An 18,568-nucleotide genomic window follows, 5' to 3' on the forward strand; every position below is an offset into this window, starting at 1 on the left:
TTCTCAAACCATGATCAACGGTTAAAATCTTTTAACAGCACAAAAATGATTCCCGCACAAAAACAAACTTTGAATTATATTTTTTTTCCTGTTAGGGATGTGCAGGAGTTTTGGTTGTTTTTTAAATACTTGTAATGTTATATGAGTTTATGGAAGGATCAATACTAAGGTTTACGTTTCTGAGTGTACTTTTAAATGGCAAATTGAAATAAAAGTAATATTGTTTTCACTTTTGTTTTATCTAAACATAATGGGGATGGAATGGTTTGTTTTCTAACGCTGTGACAGGTCACGATAGTTCTCGTGTAGTAAATTTTAATTTAATTAAAGAAACGTTTTTTTCTCGCCAGTATTCGTGCCGAGAGGTGCAACACACACACGCTCGCGAACACACACATACACATTTTACACACATAATATACATTTATTCGACCTTACCTCAAATCTGTTTTCTTTTGCCTTTTGGACATGATGCATACTTATCGAGAGCAAACAACTAAAATGTCTGACTCTGATATAAATAAGTGTTTAGACTTGCCTACCTCACTCATGTTTACAACCACCGCCGAGACAAAACAAGACAACAACAAAACTTAAAAAAAAAATTCAGTGTATGTATATATAGCTAAACTCTTTTCTTCTTTCCTTTTTTAAAAAATTGTTTTTGCTCTCTTTTTTATAACTAAAAACTATTCACCACTTTTTCAGTGAGAGGTCTGATAATTCAAAGGAAGGAACCCACTTCGCTTGTACGAACACTACATTGTAGAAATCGCGAGTTTGGGAGACCCCAGCCTGGAAACAGCACACAAATTTCAATATTTCTCGTCTTTATTGTTGTTATTGTTCTAAAGAGGCAAGACGAAGGTCTCTGTTGTCTGCCACATCCCTCGTCACATCACGGCTGCGGCAGTCGTTCCTTAGAAGCCGAGGAAAAACAAACGAGGGTTCTCGTGACGCAACGCGGAACCTCGCGAGGTCGTGGACCGGGTGGAAGCTTCCCACCCACGTCAGCTGACCGCTCACAGCAAAAGATCAAAGGCCGACCTCCTGAAGAGAGGAGACCGAGCCCCGCCACACGTCTGCGCGACTGACGTAAGAAGCGAGCCGGGTGGTCGCTCCCACCCGTGACGAGTCGCACCGCCGCCTCACGTAGTTAATCAGGGGCGATCACCTTTGTCGGTGCCCCTAGGTGTCCCCGTGGCGCGGCGAACAATGAATCAATGTTTTCACCGTTAGCTCAACAATGTCTGATCTGTTTTCAGGGAGAGGTGTAGTTGATCATATTTCTATCGACAGCAAAGGTAATCTTTTGATCGCCGGGTGGACATCTAAAGAAACTTGACTTTCCGACTAACCTCCCTTTTGCAAGCACCCCCTCCCCTTTGTCCTTGGCCCCAGCTTTGATATGCATGACTGAGACAAATTTGTGTGGGAGTAAAACAGACAGACGAACGCAAAGGAACAAGTCATGCAAACGTGTATATTGTAATGAGAGCATGAACCGTCCCAGAGCTGTGTTTTAGAGACGATTGTAAACGGTTGTTTTAAAACCCGAAGGTTTCAGCGGATAGGATTCAAAACATCAGCGTTTTATCATTTAATATCATTTGCTTCATCTGCCTCTTCTTTGAAAGATTTCCCCACTCCCAGAAATCTAAACTGTCAGTTGAATGTGAAAACTAAATTCCCAGAACTAACAGTGTACTAAAGTTTCATTGTTCTTTGCTAGAAATAGTCGCAAGATGTTTTCATGTCATGAAATTGTCTATAGGATTGTCCTACCCTACTCTTAATAGACATTTAAAATGTATATTTGCTTTTTTTGTTGCATAAGCTCTACCTCAAGCACCATTAAATGCATTGTTTCAGTACACTGTCTCTTTTCACCCTTTGTTTTCCGAATTTCAGTGGGTTTTTTTTTTGTCTGCTGCTTATTTTACTTTCGTAGTAAGAGTTGTTTCATAGTTTTTCACTTTTTTGTGTGAGCGCTCTTCTTGCCTTTTCACTTCTTTGCTGAGCAACAATTGAAAGGAACAGCAAGTCAGTCTTTTCAACGAACAGTGAAGGTATTTAGTTAGTTAGTCAGTGCACGTGGTGGTTGGGCTGGGAACAGGGATCCTTTGACAGAAACTCGTTTCATTTAAAATTAAGAATCTCTTATACATGCAGGTAAAAAATTGAGTATATGAAGAATTCCCTCAAAAATAATCTTTAGTTATGATCCGTAATTTTTCAGCAGTCTGTGTGTGATTTTTTTAATTCGGTAAAAATAATCAGACACATATACATCTGGATTGTCTTATTTTGACAGGACACCTACACCTGCTATTCTTGAATTTCCCTATTACGGCAACTGCTCTTGGTTAGACGGGTTTTCCTTCGAAAACAATCACATAACATCACATTCAACATTCATATTCGTTGGAAACATCCCCCTTCTTACACTGACACCAAGCCGTTGTCATCAACACAAGTGATAGTCAAACAAAGGACAAAGAGCTTCTACCACTTTCCAGAAGTCGTCTGCACGATCTTGAGCCAACAGCACCAGGACGATGAAAGAACTCAGGAGACAGTCCTGTCGATACCGCGTTGGTAACACAAACATACTCAGTATTTTAATGAGAGTTGAGCTCGAATAGCTTTTTCTACCAACAATGCATCTATCTTTACTCTTGCAGCATTGATTAAAATGCTTCGCATCTCTGTGTTCTGATTCTTGCATTATCATCTTTATGTTTGCAATGTTATTGATATAATTTTATGTTTACTGTCTTTGTCATTGCTTCTGTTCCTCAACTACTTATTTATTTGTCTTCTGCTTTAGATCGATAAATTATGAAAGGAAAAAATATTCATTTTCCTGATTATTTTTTTGCTTTTTATTTTTTACTTGTTAGTTTGGAAATAGTATTTTTAATTGTTTTGACACATTTGTTGTCTTGTCAACTCCCAACTGACTACTCTTAAGATCATCATGGGACATTCATTCTGTTATCGTGTTAACAATGAAATCGTAGTTTGAAAACTAGATCGACAAATGATTTTCAGAGTGACAACGGATACCGATCATACAGGGTAAAGCTTGAAAGAATATTCGCAGGTAGCGACTAGACCATAGAAATAAGACAATGCAGGATTGATGGAAGTTGACGAGTCTCTTGCTTTATTGTATCGAGCTTCCAAGGACTCAAAAATAGGTAAACATCGCCACTTTGTCCAAGGCATTGTTGTATTCACAGTTTTTCGTAGAAAGGACAAGGACTTTTCACAAAAGGTTTTTGAGATTTATGGAGTCTCCTGGTCTCTCGAATGGCCATAAAGTTTTTTATTTTTAAAAAAGAGTGTTGGTTTGAAAGAGACTTATCAATATGTATACATCAATATAACATGTTTTGTGTTTCGCCCCTGCTCGTCTGGAAGCTAAAGTTGTCAGACAGAGACAGGTAGGACACAGGTGAGGTCCGACATCGTCACTGAGGTTACCCAAGATGCAGTGGTCTGCTTCACTCCGTGTGTTTCTGCTGCTCCTTATGGTTGGCTGTGAGTCAATCTACTCAGGTCTGTGATACAAATAATTTCAAATGTTTAAAATATCAAAGCAACGATGTGCTTGGCTTCAGCTTGCAAAGCCTGAACATGAAAAGTTAAATAATGAGGCGGCGCTTATCGCTTTCATGTCTCACAATGTATAGAGCTATCATGTCTTGTTCCAGCGGTATAGTCTAGTATGGCAGTATCAATTCATGCTGCCAGCAGTTCTAGGTACAGCCTTTCCATACAGTCACTAAATGAATGTGTGTGTGTGTGTGCATGCGAGCGATCATATGATATCTACCCTACAAAGGCGTGTGCTCGTTTGTGTAACTGTACGTAAAATGCTTTGCAACTGGCTGGAGCTGGGTAAAGGCAATAATAATAATAATAATAATAATAATAATAATAATAATAATAATAATAATAATAATAATAATAATAATAATAATAATAATAATAATAATAATAATAATAATAATATAATAATAATAATAATAATAATAATAAATAAATAAAAACTGCCGAAAAGCTGTTCTTAGCTGTCCAAATAATGATGAACATTTTATCAAGTCTGCAAAAGTTTTGTTGAAAGCTATTTTAAGGGTTTCTAATGTCGCAGGGTATAGCTTGGGTCGCAGTTCCCAGAAGATCCGTGAAATTCGACTTTGTACTTGTTCTTTTTGCAGTATTCGTTATGCTGTGTAAATTGTATGTTTTTCTTCTTAGTTTGCAATCAGCATGCTGTTTGATAAAAATCTGGTTGTAGATTAGAATGTATCTTGTTGTAATTAGAATGTAGACTCACTCCGTGGCTCCTGACGTGTATTTCAGCTGGCAACATCAACTGCAAAATTCCGCCATTCGACAGAAGAAGATGTTATCAAGTGTATACTAGTAATCCACATTTGAATTACAGCGACGCCTCTACGGCCTGTAGAGCTACACAGCAACGACTGGCTTCCATGGAAACTGAACAACTGGTGATGTTCGTCAAAGCCAATATCCAGTAAGATGGACACTTTTGTCAGCACTAACATCGTGTAAACATTTCCGTGTTTATCACTCACTTTGCACGTGGCATGAAGAATTGCACGCACTGTAAAGCGACCACAAAACTCAAACCCAAGTTTATCCGGTATTTCTGACAACATTTGCAATGTTAACAGGTATATAGAGGACGGAGTCGTGTTAGACACTAGACATTACAAACTACTTAAGCTTATTGTCTTGCACCAATAAAAATAAAGACGAAAAAGAGAAAAAGTTTCTTTAAACTGTTTTATGTCTTGTATATGTGTATATGAAACAGTGGAAACGCTTGAAGAGTTTCAGGTAAAAAAAAAAAAAAGCCCGTGTCACGAATAATATTCTCGATATTTTAGAAGAAAAGAAGAAAAAGTTGTCCCCAAGCAACTAAAAAAAATTGTGGTGGGGTGGGGGGAGGAGGTGGGGAAGAACCTCGTCAAGAAAACATAAGACTTTAGTCATCGAAGACAACAAAGGCCACCTTCTCGAAGAAAGCACTGCTTTACTAGACCGATGGACTAAATATTTCAAAGACCTGCACAACTTCCAGTTGAGAACGGAACCATTGTTTTACAAAGCAATCAGACTACAACCATATAATCTGCAGACCTGCCAGTAGCAGCGTCAGTGGCCAGGATGGAAATCTGGACATCTCCACCATGGAACACCAAACCAACGACAGTTGTGACTCTCGCTGGACACTAGGAGTTTCTCCACGCAAAACACGAGCGGCACAAGCTGGTTGTTTGACCCTGTGACCCGGAAAGACACGCTCTCTAAGAAAGTTGTTCATGATGCCATGTAGGAGAGAGGAAGAGATAGCATGAAGGAGTGGGCAGGTCATCCCACGCAGAAGCAAATAGGGAGTCTTGTCAACCGTTGCGTCTGTCTAGTTGCTCTATCCACCAGCCCTCGACGACCAGGACTGACGAGTCAACCAATAAAAAGATGAAAGAATAAAAGAGTAAATGAAACGTCTGTGGACTTCCAGCACACTTATTTACATATACGTATTTAAAATTTCCTATATTTACAGCCTGCAACCCTCACAGTCTGTCACTAAGCACACCTCTTCGGATAGAATCTACCACTAAAGACATTTTCAAGCGGAAACCCTATTGAAAATCTTCACGATTGTGTTTATATTTAATTCCTGTAGCATTCTTTTACTATTTCATTAGCGAATTTTTACACAGATTCCAGTTGATCTGGATCGGCCTCTCTCGGACAAGCGATGGACAACCGGACGTGTGGACGAGTGGGAAGCAGCTACAGGCTAGTCTCTACCCATCCGTGACCCTCAGTGTTAACAGAGGAAGCCAAGATGTCGGGAAGCTGTGCTCACTAATCCTAAATGGCTCTACAGTCACATTCATCAACACATTGTGCAGCGGGACGGCGGACAGGCTGTGTGAAACTTTCAGATGTAAATGATCTCAAATACTTTGTAATTCTACAGCAAGCTTCGAACTCATCCCTTTTCAACTCCTCTTTCTTATCTGTAGCTTCTCCTTATTCTCCACTTATCTATCTCTTCATCTCCCTTCGTTATTGTTTCTCTCTACCTCTTATTACTTTTATGTTTATTTCTGAATTTTTTATTTCTTCTTTTGCTACCTTCTGTCTTTGTTTACCCGTTTTTCTCTCCTTGTATAACAAAATATTAAGCTTTGTTGCTCAATAATTACTCACATTCATAAGAGCATAATATTTAGAGCTTTACTTCTATATTTTGCTCATAAAAATGTTCGGGTTGTTATGTGGTCGAGGAGCGACAGTCACCATCATTCCACCTTAAAAAACAAGTGACAGAATGTATTGTGCTAGGAAAAATGATTGAAAGTATTCATTTTTTTTTAATCATCTAGTATAAATTGTTGGTTTGCTGACAAGTAAACATTGTATCAGCTACTCACGAAAACCAAAGCTTTTTAAATAAAATCGTTAACTGTCAACGTGTTTTCTTCTTGAGGGTTTGGCACGTGCTCGAGTAAAATGCATTCCAAGATAAACAATTAAGTAATAACACACTTGTGATACTTGAAGATAAGTACTACTACGGACTTCTTTTTCGGGGAAGAAGTAAATAATGACAAACATTTAATAACCTGTTTACGTAAGCATTAATTTTGGAAAACTTGAACGAGAATTGAAGTAGAAGTAATCAAGTAGCAAGGCATAGAGAACATGTTAACATACTTTGCGTGCAGTCACTACATTTTTAGAATATTTTTCCGCATTTTTTTGTATTTGTGGTCTCGAAGAATAAGCATTCGAAACAAATGTAACATTTTGGTACACGTTTGCTCCTCACCACGATTTATTGTCCCTACCTCCCGATCCTACAGCAAATGTTTTCCAGGTCAGGCCGATTGGTCACGTGGTGAATGACGTCAGCGAAGGTCAACTGGTTAATTCTGACATCCCCATCTCCATCTTCGACTGCATCCGCAAGTGCTGGGAGAACTGGACCTGCGAAGCGATTGGTCACGATGGAGTCACGTGTCTGCTGCACTTCCAACAGGCAGGTCACAAGGTCAACGTGACGTCCGCCAGAGTGGTGTACACACGGATGAAGTGAATCCATCAGTCCTGCGATGAAAAGGAAGAGAGCGAAATTGTATCGGACAGAAGCTGACATTTAATGAACGAGTTCCGGTGCTCGTTTACAGTTTCGAAGGACGTTTTCTTATACGATCCTAAAATTTTAGGAGGAACCGTTAGCTGTCATGTGTAAACCGTTATTTTACTACCACTGTCACGTGCTTGTCGTTAGAATTTTTATTAGCGCCTCTGAATCATCGCCGCCGTGTGACACAAAAATTAGTTAGTGAAGGTTAGTGTTTTTTGTGTCCAGTATTTTGTAGCACATTTTATTATCTTTTACAGTCAAAACTATCTTGTACCAATCACTACATCCACGACTTCCTTTCTCTATTCATCCCTGTCTTTATTCCCTCTGTCTGTTTAGTTCCAAGTCTCTCTCACTCTAGACTTCTCACTCCATGTTTACATCCCTATGTTCATCTTGATATCAGCATTGACATACAGTCTAGTACTGAAACATCCTCTGATGCTTTCCTTTATGGCTTCACTCGTATGTGGATATAATCAGTTGCCGGCTATCTTCTCTTGCTGTCAACCTCTTCGGTAAAATCCTGTGGTATGTATACATGTACTATTAATCCATCTTTCTTACTGCATCATCTTTTCATCAATTGTCTTCTTTTTCTGTTGCTTCATTTCTTCAGTGTTGTAGCAGTCTTTCTAGTCATTCAAATTTATATTAGTTCTAATAAATTTTTTTCTTATTATCTTTCTTCTTTTCTTTTGCGGATTTCCATGCACTCAGCTCATAACAAAATTTTATTTTGGGAACTAATTTACCAAATAAATCACAATTAAAATGTAGATACAAAGTTTTAAGTGTCTATACCTATACTGTGCATGTTATTTCAGTGTTTTTGATTGGTTGGTGTTATTCTTTGTTTTAGGTGAGAATCATTTCTACTTTCTAATAAACAATATTTCTAACTGTTTTAACTGTAGTTCTGTCCTGTGTCCAAATTCATTGAGCATGCTTAATTTTGCAATAATATTGAAAGTAGTATTTTCTTCACTTTGATTCTCAGCATAAAGTCGCTGTTGCTTATTTAACTCAGAGAGAAAATATTTTCCACCTGTTTTTAAATTTCTTTTAATTCTTATTGTCTACTGAACAAGTCTAAATCAACAACCATCAGAGCCACCAGGCCATGGAGATCACTTTTATTATGTTTTCCATTCCCTTATCTTCTATTATCTACACTCTAAAGCTATGTTTCGTGAGCGTTAGTACTGATCGCCATGGTGACAGGCAGACACACCACATAATAAAAATTACAAGAAACAGCATCGAAGTCAAGAAACAACGACAACAATAGTTTGAATTCTACGAGGAAGATAAATAAGGACTAAAGGATGTTCAGTAATATTATAAAATATTAATATTATATATATATAAATCAGGGACTGTCGGTATAAACAGGACCTACCCCACCGATTCGCTTTTCTCGTGCTCAGTACCTTGCAGAGCGCTGGGTTACCACCCCACGTTCTATAGTTCCAGAACCCAGCAAAACTTGGGGTCCACAGCTAACACTAGGATAACTTAACATCTATTTCATGGCCAGGGCCCCAGAATATTTGCTGTGAAGGCCATCACGCACCACGAGCTGTTGTCACCGTTTCTGACGTCACCATGGTTAGAGACCAAAACAATGTTGGAGACAAAGAACAGTATTTCACACCAGCAAACTACACTTAGAACTAGCTCACATCGCTGGCCATGCCTCAGCTGTCACTGAGTTGCCTGTAAACTATTTTTTGTTTGTCTTTTCGAAGGGGTTTAGAAAATGGCGCATTGATTGGCCGGCAACTGAAAGCCCGTTGGACTGCCTCGGGTTAGTTGCGACCAGAAAGAAACTTTGAATGGCCATCAGAAACTAAATGTTTTCAGGATGGCGTTTGGTGTCAGTGATGAATGAAATAAAAACAGAGCATGTTTCACACAGGTCGTCTCAGGCAGCGGGTGAATAATAAAGATGCAGGATTCACCCAGCTAAGGGAATGTCATTCTACAAAGTGTTTTAGGTTTATATCTCACCTACTCAAAAGAAATCTTCAGCTGGAGTTTTGGACAGGATGTACGAAAATAGCGACAAAGCGATTTGTCGAAACGAAACTTGTTTCAAGCTCTTAACAAATTAGGGACGAGTAAAAATAAGCTATTACATTTTTTTCTATAATTTATTACCATTCAAGGAATAATTAGTGTGCTGGATTGCAAACGCGTTCAATTGCCCCTGTTTAACAGTTGAGTCCACTGGGAAAAGTAATCTGCGTCATACGGGTACCGAACCGGTTAGGGTCAGACTCCGGCACTCTAACTACTCTCCTACAAGTCTTCGACTCTCCACAACAGACCTTCTGGGAAAAGTCAGAATGAAAGACGAATGCTTTTAAGGTCAGATGGGAGGGTTGAGGAAAAGACTCTTAAATCCAGAAAGTAATTATTAGATTGTGAGTTCTTTGACAAGATTACCGTTCATTATAAACACTAAGAGAACAAGATGTCAGGCGTACAGTAATACAGTCAGTATTGTGTGACTCTCAGTTGTTTAAAAAATGTCAATTATTTAGTAGGCAGTTGAGCGATGACTAATTTTATGGCAGTTTCGGTATTTGGCTAAAGGGCACTAACATCAACACTAAGTACGATTTCTTGTTAATTCCTAGACAAAGCCTGGTGGTCTCGTTAGTGCCATCGCCTTCAGCAATGTTCTCTGTGAAATCATTTAATGACGACCACCTCGCACTGTTTCAGTAGACCTCGACGATCGAAGAGCCTGGAAAAAAAATTGAATGCAGCCAGCTTGTCATCGATCCGAGCAGCTACGAAACGAAACGAATTTCATATGAAAGATAATTGATTTTGAGTCTGTTCGGGTCGGTTGAGGTTAGAGAACTCGATACTCCTCATTCATTAACTGGCATGCACCATCAAACAGCACATTCCGTGGGGTGAGTCTGCCAAGTGAAGAGCGGAGCCAGATTTCTGCCAGTACCTGGAGAGACGAAATCATCGCCAGTCGCATCGATGAAATGATCATGCAACGGTCCACTTTAATCCTCGGTTGTTTGTTATTCATCATGGGCGTATCACGACTGACAGGTCTGTTTCAGAAAAAATCCTTTTAAATATATTTTGTGTATTAAATTATATTTTTAACATAATTTTCAGATATTTTCAACTTTCTTGGTAATTTGACACCCATCATCTACCTTAGCTGTTAGTAGACGGTTTGTTTTTGTTTGACTTTAGAACCAGATGACTCGTGTAAATAAATTTTAACGTTGCAATAAAATGGGAAAATGTGATAAATCATTACAGATTCAAAGTTCTTGCATGTATGTATGAATGTATGTACATGTATGTGCGTGTGTTTATATGTATTTACCCCTGACAGTTGACTGATTCACGCAGTCATAAAAATGTAAGAATTATAAAGTCTTATTCACTGTCTTTGACGTATTTTCAAATAATTACTAATTTTCACCTGTTTTGTTGTATTTGTTGATCAACACTTTCAGCCAGCAGTGACGACTGCAAGATTCCGTCGTTTGACACCAGCCGTTGTTACCAGGTGTACACGGATCTTCTGTCCTGGGGCGATGCGGCCGCGGCCTGTAGAGGTAGTGGACAGCGCCTGGCTACTTTAGAAAATGGAAACTTGTTGAAGTTTGTCATCGACAACTTTTATCCTGAACTGAATCTACTTGGGTATGAACCAGTCTAGTCTGTACACCTTTGAGTTATTCTAGCCATTGTCTATTCCTGATGATGATGATGATGATGATGATGATGATGATGATGATGAGGGAGGAGGGAGGAGGGAGGAGGGAGGAGGGAAGAGGGAGGAGGGAGGAGGGGGGAGGGGGGAGGAGGAGGAGGAGGAAGCAGACGACGAGTTCAGGGACTTTACATCAGGAGGTCGTCAGAGGTCATTGATACACGCAACTAGGAAATATAATCAGTTGACGATCAGCAATCAGTCGAGAAATTTGTACACTGGAGATAAGCTGTAGTAGCAGTGCGAGAAGAAGGGGTTATGTCGTTGTCTTAACCATGGATTATCCCCTCTTCCTCGTCTACAGATGGTGAGAGCGAGAAATAATGAATGAATGAAAGAAGGAGAGAACAAGAGGACGAAGTGTACGTTTATTAATATTCTTGTCTGTTTTTTTAATTTTTGTTGTTTTTGTTGTTAAGTAGTACGAAAGAATTTTTAACATGTGCCTCTGAATCAAGTTTTTCAGAATACAGCCTCACTTCAAGTGACTAAATCGTCACTTGTCTTGATTATTTTCTATAGTTACCTCTCGTATGTGTGAAGTTTTAGAATTCAACTTCTAAGAATCTTCTGGATCGGACTCTCTCCGACAAGCGATGGACAGCAGTACACGTGGACAAGCGGTCAACGGCTGGATAGGAGTCTGTACACAAACATACTTTTCAGCTCCACCCTTACAAGCTCAGTCTACGGAAATCTGTGTGGAGCCTTCTACTGGCCCCTTGGAATATTCGCCACTAACTGCAGCTATCCAAGCTACAGGATCTGCGAAACTGTCAGATGTAAATGAAAATGTTGTTGGTTTATCAACTCAAACTCTTTCTGCCACCGCTTTTTTCTTTTTCCTCCCATCTTCCCGTTACCATGAAGGCATAGTAATAATGCGAGATGAAACTTTGCCCATGGGCAAATGAAGTTGCGAATTGTGTCACTTTTCCTTGAGTTTCCTTTATCCTTATCATGTCCTTATCCTTATCCTTTTATTTTTTTTACAACCTTTTTCCCATCCACTATTCACTAACTTTCTACCTTCTTCTAATGTTGTCGTCATCTAGAAAAAAGTCTATTTCTTTCTTTCATCTTATTACCTCTTTTGTTGGTCTAAATAAGGTCAAACACAGTTTAAAAAAAAAAACCCCAAAACAACTGTTTGCATTGACTAACGATTATGTCACTCATGCAAGATAACGCTGTCTAGAAGTCACAAACACATCAGTTATCAGCTACTATGTAAAAGCAGGTCTGTGTAAAAGTTTCTTTTCATTCAATAAATTCAACCTCCTAAAAATTGTATTATCGCCATTGCACGTGAATGACAGAACAGGACCTCGGACGAAAATTGCAGATATTTGAGTCTTTTTCGTGATTCCAGATAAATTAAACATTTAAAAAAACTTTGGCTTTTCGCGGAATATAAGGTTGTGTTGTAGCCTTAAGTAGCAAGCACTTCTTTATTTTCTGTTCGCAGCATTGAGTTTTCACGCGAGATCCGTTGGTTACGTGGTGAGTGACGTCAGCAGTGGTCAACAGGTAGCTTCTGACGTCGTCGTTTCCGTCATCGACTGCGTGCGCCGATGCAAGGGCGATGAGACCTGCCTAGCGATAAGTCACGATGGAGTCACGTGCCAGCTGCATGTCCAGCAGGCGGGTCACAACATCACCGTCACGCGCAATGTGGTTGTGTACACACGGATAAACTAAATGTGAAAAATAACTAATTAGTTATCACAGCAACTTCAGCTAATGCAACAACTCATTAATTAATCAACAAATCATTCTGTCCAAATGAGGAGATTAGGTGTGATTGGACCGGACCGATCAGGCATAAATTTGGTTTTTGTGATTAATTAACAGTTTATGGCTCGTCTATGACGCTACGAAGACAGTTTGCTTTAAAGATAACTATTAAATCACGATTACTAATATTCTATACATCTAATAACTCAGAAACTGTGATCACCGTCTAATAATTTTAATAACATTTTATTGTCATTTTAGATATTTTTAACTTTCATAATAATATTGTCAGTGATAAGATATTTTGCGGATAAATAAAAAATTGAAACACTGTTTTATCGATATTTATGCGAACTGTGTATGCGATTTATTTGTATTCTTGCTTCTGTTTGGTTCTTTACTTTTTTTGTATAATTGGCTGTACCTGCGGCAAACGAGAAATGAAGTTTCTGTCTGACAACTTTTGTGGTGTGAAAAGATGTTAAACTTAGTGTATGTAGCTATCTCTAAAGTCCAACCGTCCAAGCTTTTTGTGGTCCAAATACTCCCAGCATCCATCCATCCTCCTCCCTTCTTCATCTTGAAACAAATATACATCACACGAAGCTCCTTAAAAAACGACATTCAAATATAAGCACGTGATTATTCGAAAAACAAATGTAGCAGCCACCACAAAGCTATACACAGCAGCATATGTAACAGCTTCCTTGAATACAACTAGCGATAAGAACGATTCGTGGTCGACATTAGCTGTGAACAAAGAAAGAATAATTTCTGATTCTGCCATCCGATCGACGAGTTGTCTTGGTGCAGCTCCTTAACCAGTGAACCTTCTCCGGACTTCCAACTCTCTTACCGCTAACTCCAACTGTCTTCACTCTCCATCTCTGTGACTTCAGCTGATAAATGTCTCCATTGTTCATCTTCGCAAAAAATGAAGATAAAGGTTCTCCACTTTCCTTCACTTTCATTTGTAATATCGTCTCGTCAAAGTCTGTTTGTAATTCGTCGTACGTATGCGGGGTAAGTATGCGTAGGACATATTACAGTCTTGTTGAAATTTAGTATAATTTGTTTTGTTTTCTTTCTTATTAGATGTCTAGATAGAATATAATTTGGTGAAATTTATTGTTTACTTTTTTGTTGTTGTTCTTCTTCTAATTATTATTATTTCTTTTTGTAAGGATTATAATAAGTAGCCGTTTACACAGTTAATAAAATATCTGCAATATAGCACGCTGCAAATTAAAGGGAGCTCACTATGAAAAGTTCGAGTCTTATGACACTTATATAGTTAGTTCCCTTGTAATGCTGAGAGAATGGATGTAAAAATAACAAAAAGTGGCAAAATGGTTCTAAGCTTCGATCTTGATTTCGTAAGCAAAATGCGGCTTAGAGAAAGCACACAGAAAACACATGGTAACTGCATGGTAAGACAGCAATCGAATGGCGAAACTCCACCCGTCTTCCCGCACCCTTTGCTGTTATTAACACTGGGTTACCCTGGAAACAGACTATTGTCCCTTTGATCAGCCAGCTCTTCATTAGCCTGACAAAGTACAGCAAGCTGTTCTTGCACACAAACACAAAACAATTGATATCAACTTAAAAATGTAATCTTTTGTATTGTCTCATTCTGCTGAAAAACAACCCGTTGTGGTTTTTTTTAAAAATGTGATCCAGAACACTTAGAATAAAGTCAATGGCTTAAAGCACGAAGGTTATTAGACTTACCTCATGTTAAAACAAAAATCTCTTGTTGACATGCCAGGTTTTTTTATCTTTCCACTGGAGATTACTGGACGAGTGTCTGCTGGAAACAGAATATTTGTTTGCAGCAACAATAGAAACATGGTTTACTTCGTGATTATTTCTTACATCGCTTTTTCATTTGTTCGGTGAACTTGTTTCACTTGTGGGGCTAGTCACTTCTGGTTATTATTTAACTGATTTCATTTTTTTTTACTAATCCTTCTTCAAATCAATTTGCACGACCAAAATAAACATTTATTCTGCTCAAAACAAGGAAACATGTCTTTAAATGCTAAGTCAGACAAAAGCATGTTTGTCAAAATGTCAAAAACGTGTGTGAAAAAAATTTAGACGCCTGCAGTAAGATGTCTGTGAAAGGATAGAAACCTAAATATCTAAGACCCTGTTAGATTTAATAAAGCCAGAAGCAAATAAGATTAGGTTTAACGAATAGTGTTTCTTTTTGAACTTTTCGAACCCTTCAGTAATATCGTAGTCTTGTTTTAAAATGTACAGGCATGTGCACAAAATGCAAGTAAAATGTCGAGAGAGATAAGCATATTTATACTCTTTATGCGATTGTTTTCTCAGAGGATCGATGTATATTAACTGCTAAACGTGTATGGTAACCGAGATACACAACTGACCTAGATGCAAAAGCCTACATCCATCTGAACTATCTGTACTCAAGACAAAGATATTCTCAACATGTTAATCACTTTTTCCTCTCATACCAGATGCTGTCGTAGATACATCTCAGCAGCCTTCCAGTTTCCGCTGAAGCTGACCTTTGCTCTGTAGCTTTACGAGCCTGTGAGGTACCGTCCCAAGTTTTCAAATAATCAGCATGAAGAGTATAGCATCTTCGTTTGATTATCAACTTTCACTAATTAGAACACATTTTCTGTAGGAAGTATGTTCACACACACATCGGGTTAATGAAACCATGATGACTTGTAAACATTCAGGTGTAGTGCTTTTACTTCTTAATACTAAAGAATCAACAAATGTTAGTTTACAAATAGCTTTACAAAATCTCCAGTATTAGGAGAAATAAAACTTATAAGATTACTAGATTTTACTAGTGGTTGTCATGACGATTTTATGCCCTCTGACCTCTGAGGTAACATAGTCGTCTAGGTACCAGGATTGTTCGAATATAACTAGCAACCTTGCTTGTGGCATATTTTTAACATTAACCAATATAAAATTGCTTAACAATTGAATAATACTATAGGTTGGCGTAGAAATGGCGACTACATCAAAATAACATCAAGAGGGAAAAGTTTCATCAGCAGATGTACTAGAGAGTTTCTTTTTCGTAAAAAAGAAGAAACATTCTCATTATGTCAAAGAAAACTCGTGCAAGCGTGTGTCGATATGACAAGCATAGTGACTAGAGCGAAAAATACATGAAGTTGCATCAATGCAGACAGGAACGAGACGGTAAGTAGATATTAAAAAACTGTGCTTGTCGTTTGTCGAATGAGGAGTCTTACAGATTCTAAGTCATAAAAATAGTAATTACAAAAATTAGTCATTTTGGACACACACACACACACACACACAGCGAATAAAAAAAAGCAATGCCGCCACGTGATATACAATGTTACAGCCACGTGATATACAATGTTATGGCCACGTGATATACAATGTTATAGCCACGTGATATACAATGTTACAGCCACGTGATATACAATGTTATAGCCACGTGATATACAATGTTACAGCCACGTGATATACAATGTTATAGCCACTTGCTATACAATGCTACAGAAAGGAAGCTGCATACTATTGGAACAGCTTTGACATTCACATACTTTAGAAAAATCTGTTGTTTTCTCGTTTGTAAATTGTAAACTGATTAATCTGATTCCCGCGAATGGCTGTTGCATCCTACCTACCTAAGTGGACTGATGACTGATGTCTCTTGCGAAGCTCTCCTCTGTTAGTCTCGGAGAGCTTAAACCACGAATGTGACTAAACCGGAAGCTTTGTGCCCACCAGCCTCGTTCTAGTAGTTAACTGAAAAAAATATTGTCTGTAGGCAGTCCGTTAATACAAGTTCGTGGTCGGACAGAAATCCTATTCAGTGGCCTAACATTTGCAGCACTGGTTTCAGAATACATTTTTACATTGTGGGCTATTTTGCAGGGATGTGGTCTTAGTTCATGGCAGAGTGTGAAATCCTTTGTACACTTAGAATTAAACAGAGTCACTTTTGTTTCACGTGCGTCGTGAATTTACTGTTTTGTTATTCCTTCTGTCGATCAATAAGCACGGGTTTCTTTTCACCTGATCGTCTTTGGGCGTAAAACTCCAAAACACACACACAAAAAATACAACAAGAAAACAACAACAGCAACAAAAAAAAAAAAAACAAAACAAAAAAACACACACACACAAAAACAACAAACAACCCCGGATGCTTACAAAGAAAGGATGCCACATCGTTTGTCGATTCCCACAAAGCTCATATGTAATGTCTCGAATTTGACTTCGGTTTGTAAGTTTACGGTAAGTAAGCCAGCAGTGTGTACACCGCTGGATTGGATGTCACGATGATGTTGTGACCAGTCTGCAGTAAATGCAGCTGGCACGTGACTCCATCGTGACTGACTGCTTGGCACGTGGGCTCGCCATTGCACTTGCGGGCACAGTCCAAGATGGACGGGACATTGTAAGACACTGGTTGCCCCGCGCTGACATCTTTAACCACGTCACCAACATTCCTGACTTCGTATATCTTTCCTGAGGAGGGAACAGATGTTAGTTTTGAGCACTGAAACGTTTTCATGTGAACACAATTTATTTACAAGTCATTCTCTCAACTGGTAACTACATTCATGTTTTCTTTAATGTCTACAAACAACGCAAAAGACTGAAAATAAATCCTAAATTAAAAAATGTGGCGAGAGATAGCATTTGTTTATATTATAACAAGTTTGTTATTGATATATTTTTTAAAAAAAATTGATAAATCAATTTATATAGTAAATAGATGTTCTCATCAGTAAATTCATTCCCATGATGATGGCGACAACGACGACGACGACGACGACGATGATGATTATTATTATTTGGTAAAAATAATGACCTTTTACTGTTTCGCAGATCCTGTGGCAAGTTGTACCGCAGTCTTCATTTGTCAGTGCCTTGGTGGGAGTATTCCAGGTAATAGAACACAGCTTTCCGTCGTCGAGACCTGCTCGACTGATGTTGAGAACCACATCAGGATACAGACCTGCGATGAGTTCCTGACCGCTGGTCCATCGGTTCACCTGGCCATCGGCTGCTCTTCTTAGACCTATCCAGACGCGGTAATACCTGTTTAACGAGCAACACACAAAAGACAAAATAAATATGGTTAATGTTGACAAATACAGTCGAGAGACACAGCTTGATCCTTATACACCTTTAGAAAAAGATAATACCACCTGTGGATTGAACTCGTCACTCATCACCTAGTTAACAAAATAAACAAGATTAAACGTCCAGTCATTCCGGTTTATTTCTCAGCAAGATACTCGTGTTGTTGTCTCTTACCCGATGTTGTCGTTGATAAACTTCAGAAGCTTTCCGTCTTCTGCCGACGCCAGCCTTTGTCCACTGGACCTACAGGCCGTTGAGGCCCCGTCCCAAGACATCATGTAGTCGCTGTAGAGCTGATAGCATCGTCGCTTGTCAAATGGCGGAGTCACACAGTTGTAGCCTGCATACAATACACATTGCAGCATGCGACTGTTTGATATGTTTATTAATAATTTTGATATGTTTTATTCTTGCTATCTTTACCGCGGCAATAGCACCTCTTGAAGTTTTACTTCAGGGAGATAAACTATTTCAAATATGACAAAATCATATCGCATATAGGTCATTCAATATTTTATTAGGTCGGAACATGTAAGCATAATTGTTCATAAACAGTTAAACACTGTTAACGATACACGATATCTACTTTCGAGTGAAACTCTTACAGAATGCGTTTAAAGACATCTTAAAAAGTATTTCTGTAGTAAAGATTTGCATATTAAATCAAAGCTATGGTTAGAAAAACACAGGATGTTTATAAACATAATAGTATGATTTAAAATGAGATCAAGATAAGTGTGAATACAAAC

The 18,568-nt window shown here is 38.5% G+C and overlaps 2 protein-coding genes across 2 annotated transcripts; both read left to right on the top strand.

The window, feature by feature from the left end:
• Nucleotides 1–3,457: 3,457 nt before the first annotated feature.
• LOC112562967 lies at nucleotides 3,458–8,019 on the top strand. The gene is made up of 4 exons (XM_025236611.1): nucleotides 3,458–3,564; nucleotides 4,372–4,546; nucleotides 5,763–5,992; nucleotides 6,915–8,019. Exons 1-4 carry the CDS (start codon nucleotides 3,495–3,497, stop codon nucleotides 7,145–7,147), a joined length of 708 nt encoding a protein of 235 aa, XP_025092396.1. The 5' UTR covers nucleotides 3,458–3,494; the 3' UTR covers nucleotides 7,148–8,019.
• Nucleotides 8,020–10,102: 2,083 nt separating this feature from the next.
• On the top strand, nucleotides 10,103–13,022 carry LOC112562787. The gene is made up of 4 exons (XM_025236271.1): nucleotides 10,103–10,279; nucleotides 10,699–10,888; nucleotides 11,502–11,740; nucleotides 12,427–13,022. Exons 1-4 carry the CDS (start codon nucleotides 10,210–10,212, stop codon nucleotides 12,657–12,659), a joined length of 732 nt encoding a protein of 243 aa, XP_025092056.1. The 5' UTR covers nucleotides 10,103–10,209; the 3' UTR covers nucleotides 12,660–13,022.
• The last annotated feature ends 5,546 nt before the right edge of the window (nucleotides 13,023–18,568 follow it).

The sequence above is a fragment of the Pomacea canaliculata genome, linkage group LG4, assembly GCF_003073045.1.
Source record: "Pomacea canaliculata isolate SZHN2017 linkage group LG4, ASM307304v1, whole genome shotgun sequence".
NCBI classification, from domain to species: Eukaryota; Metazoa; Mollusca; class Gastropoda; order Architaenioglossa; family Ampullariidae; genus Pomacea; species Pomacea canaliculata.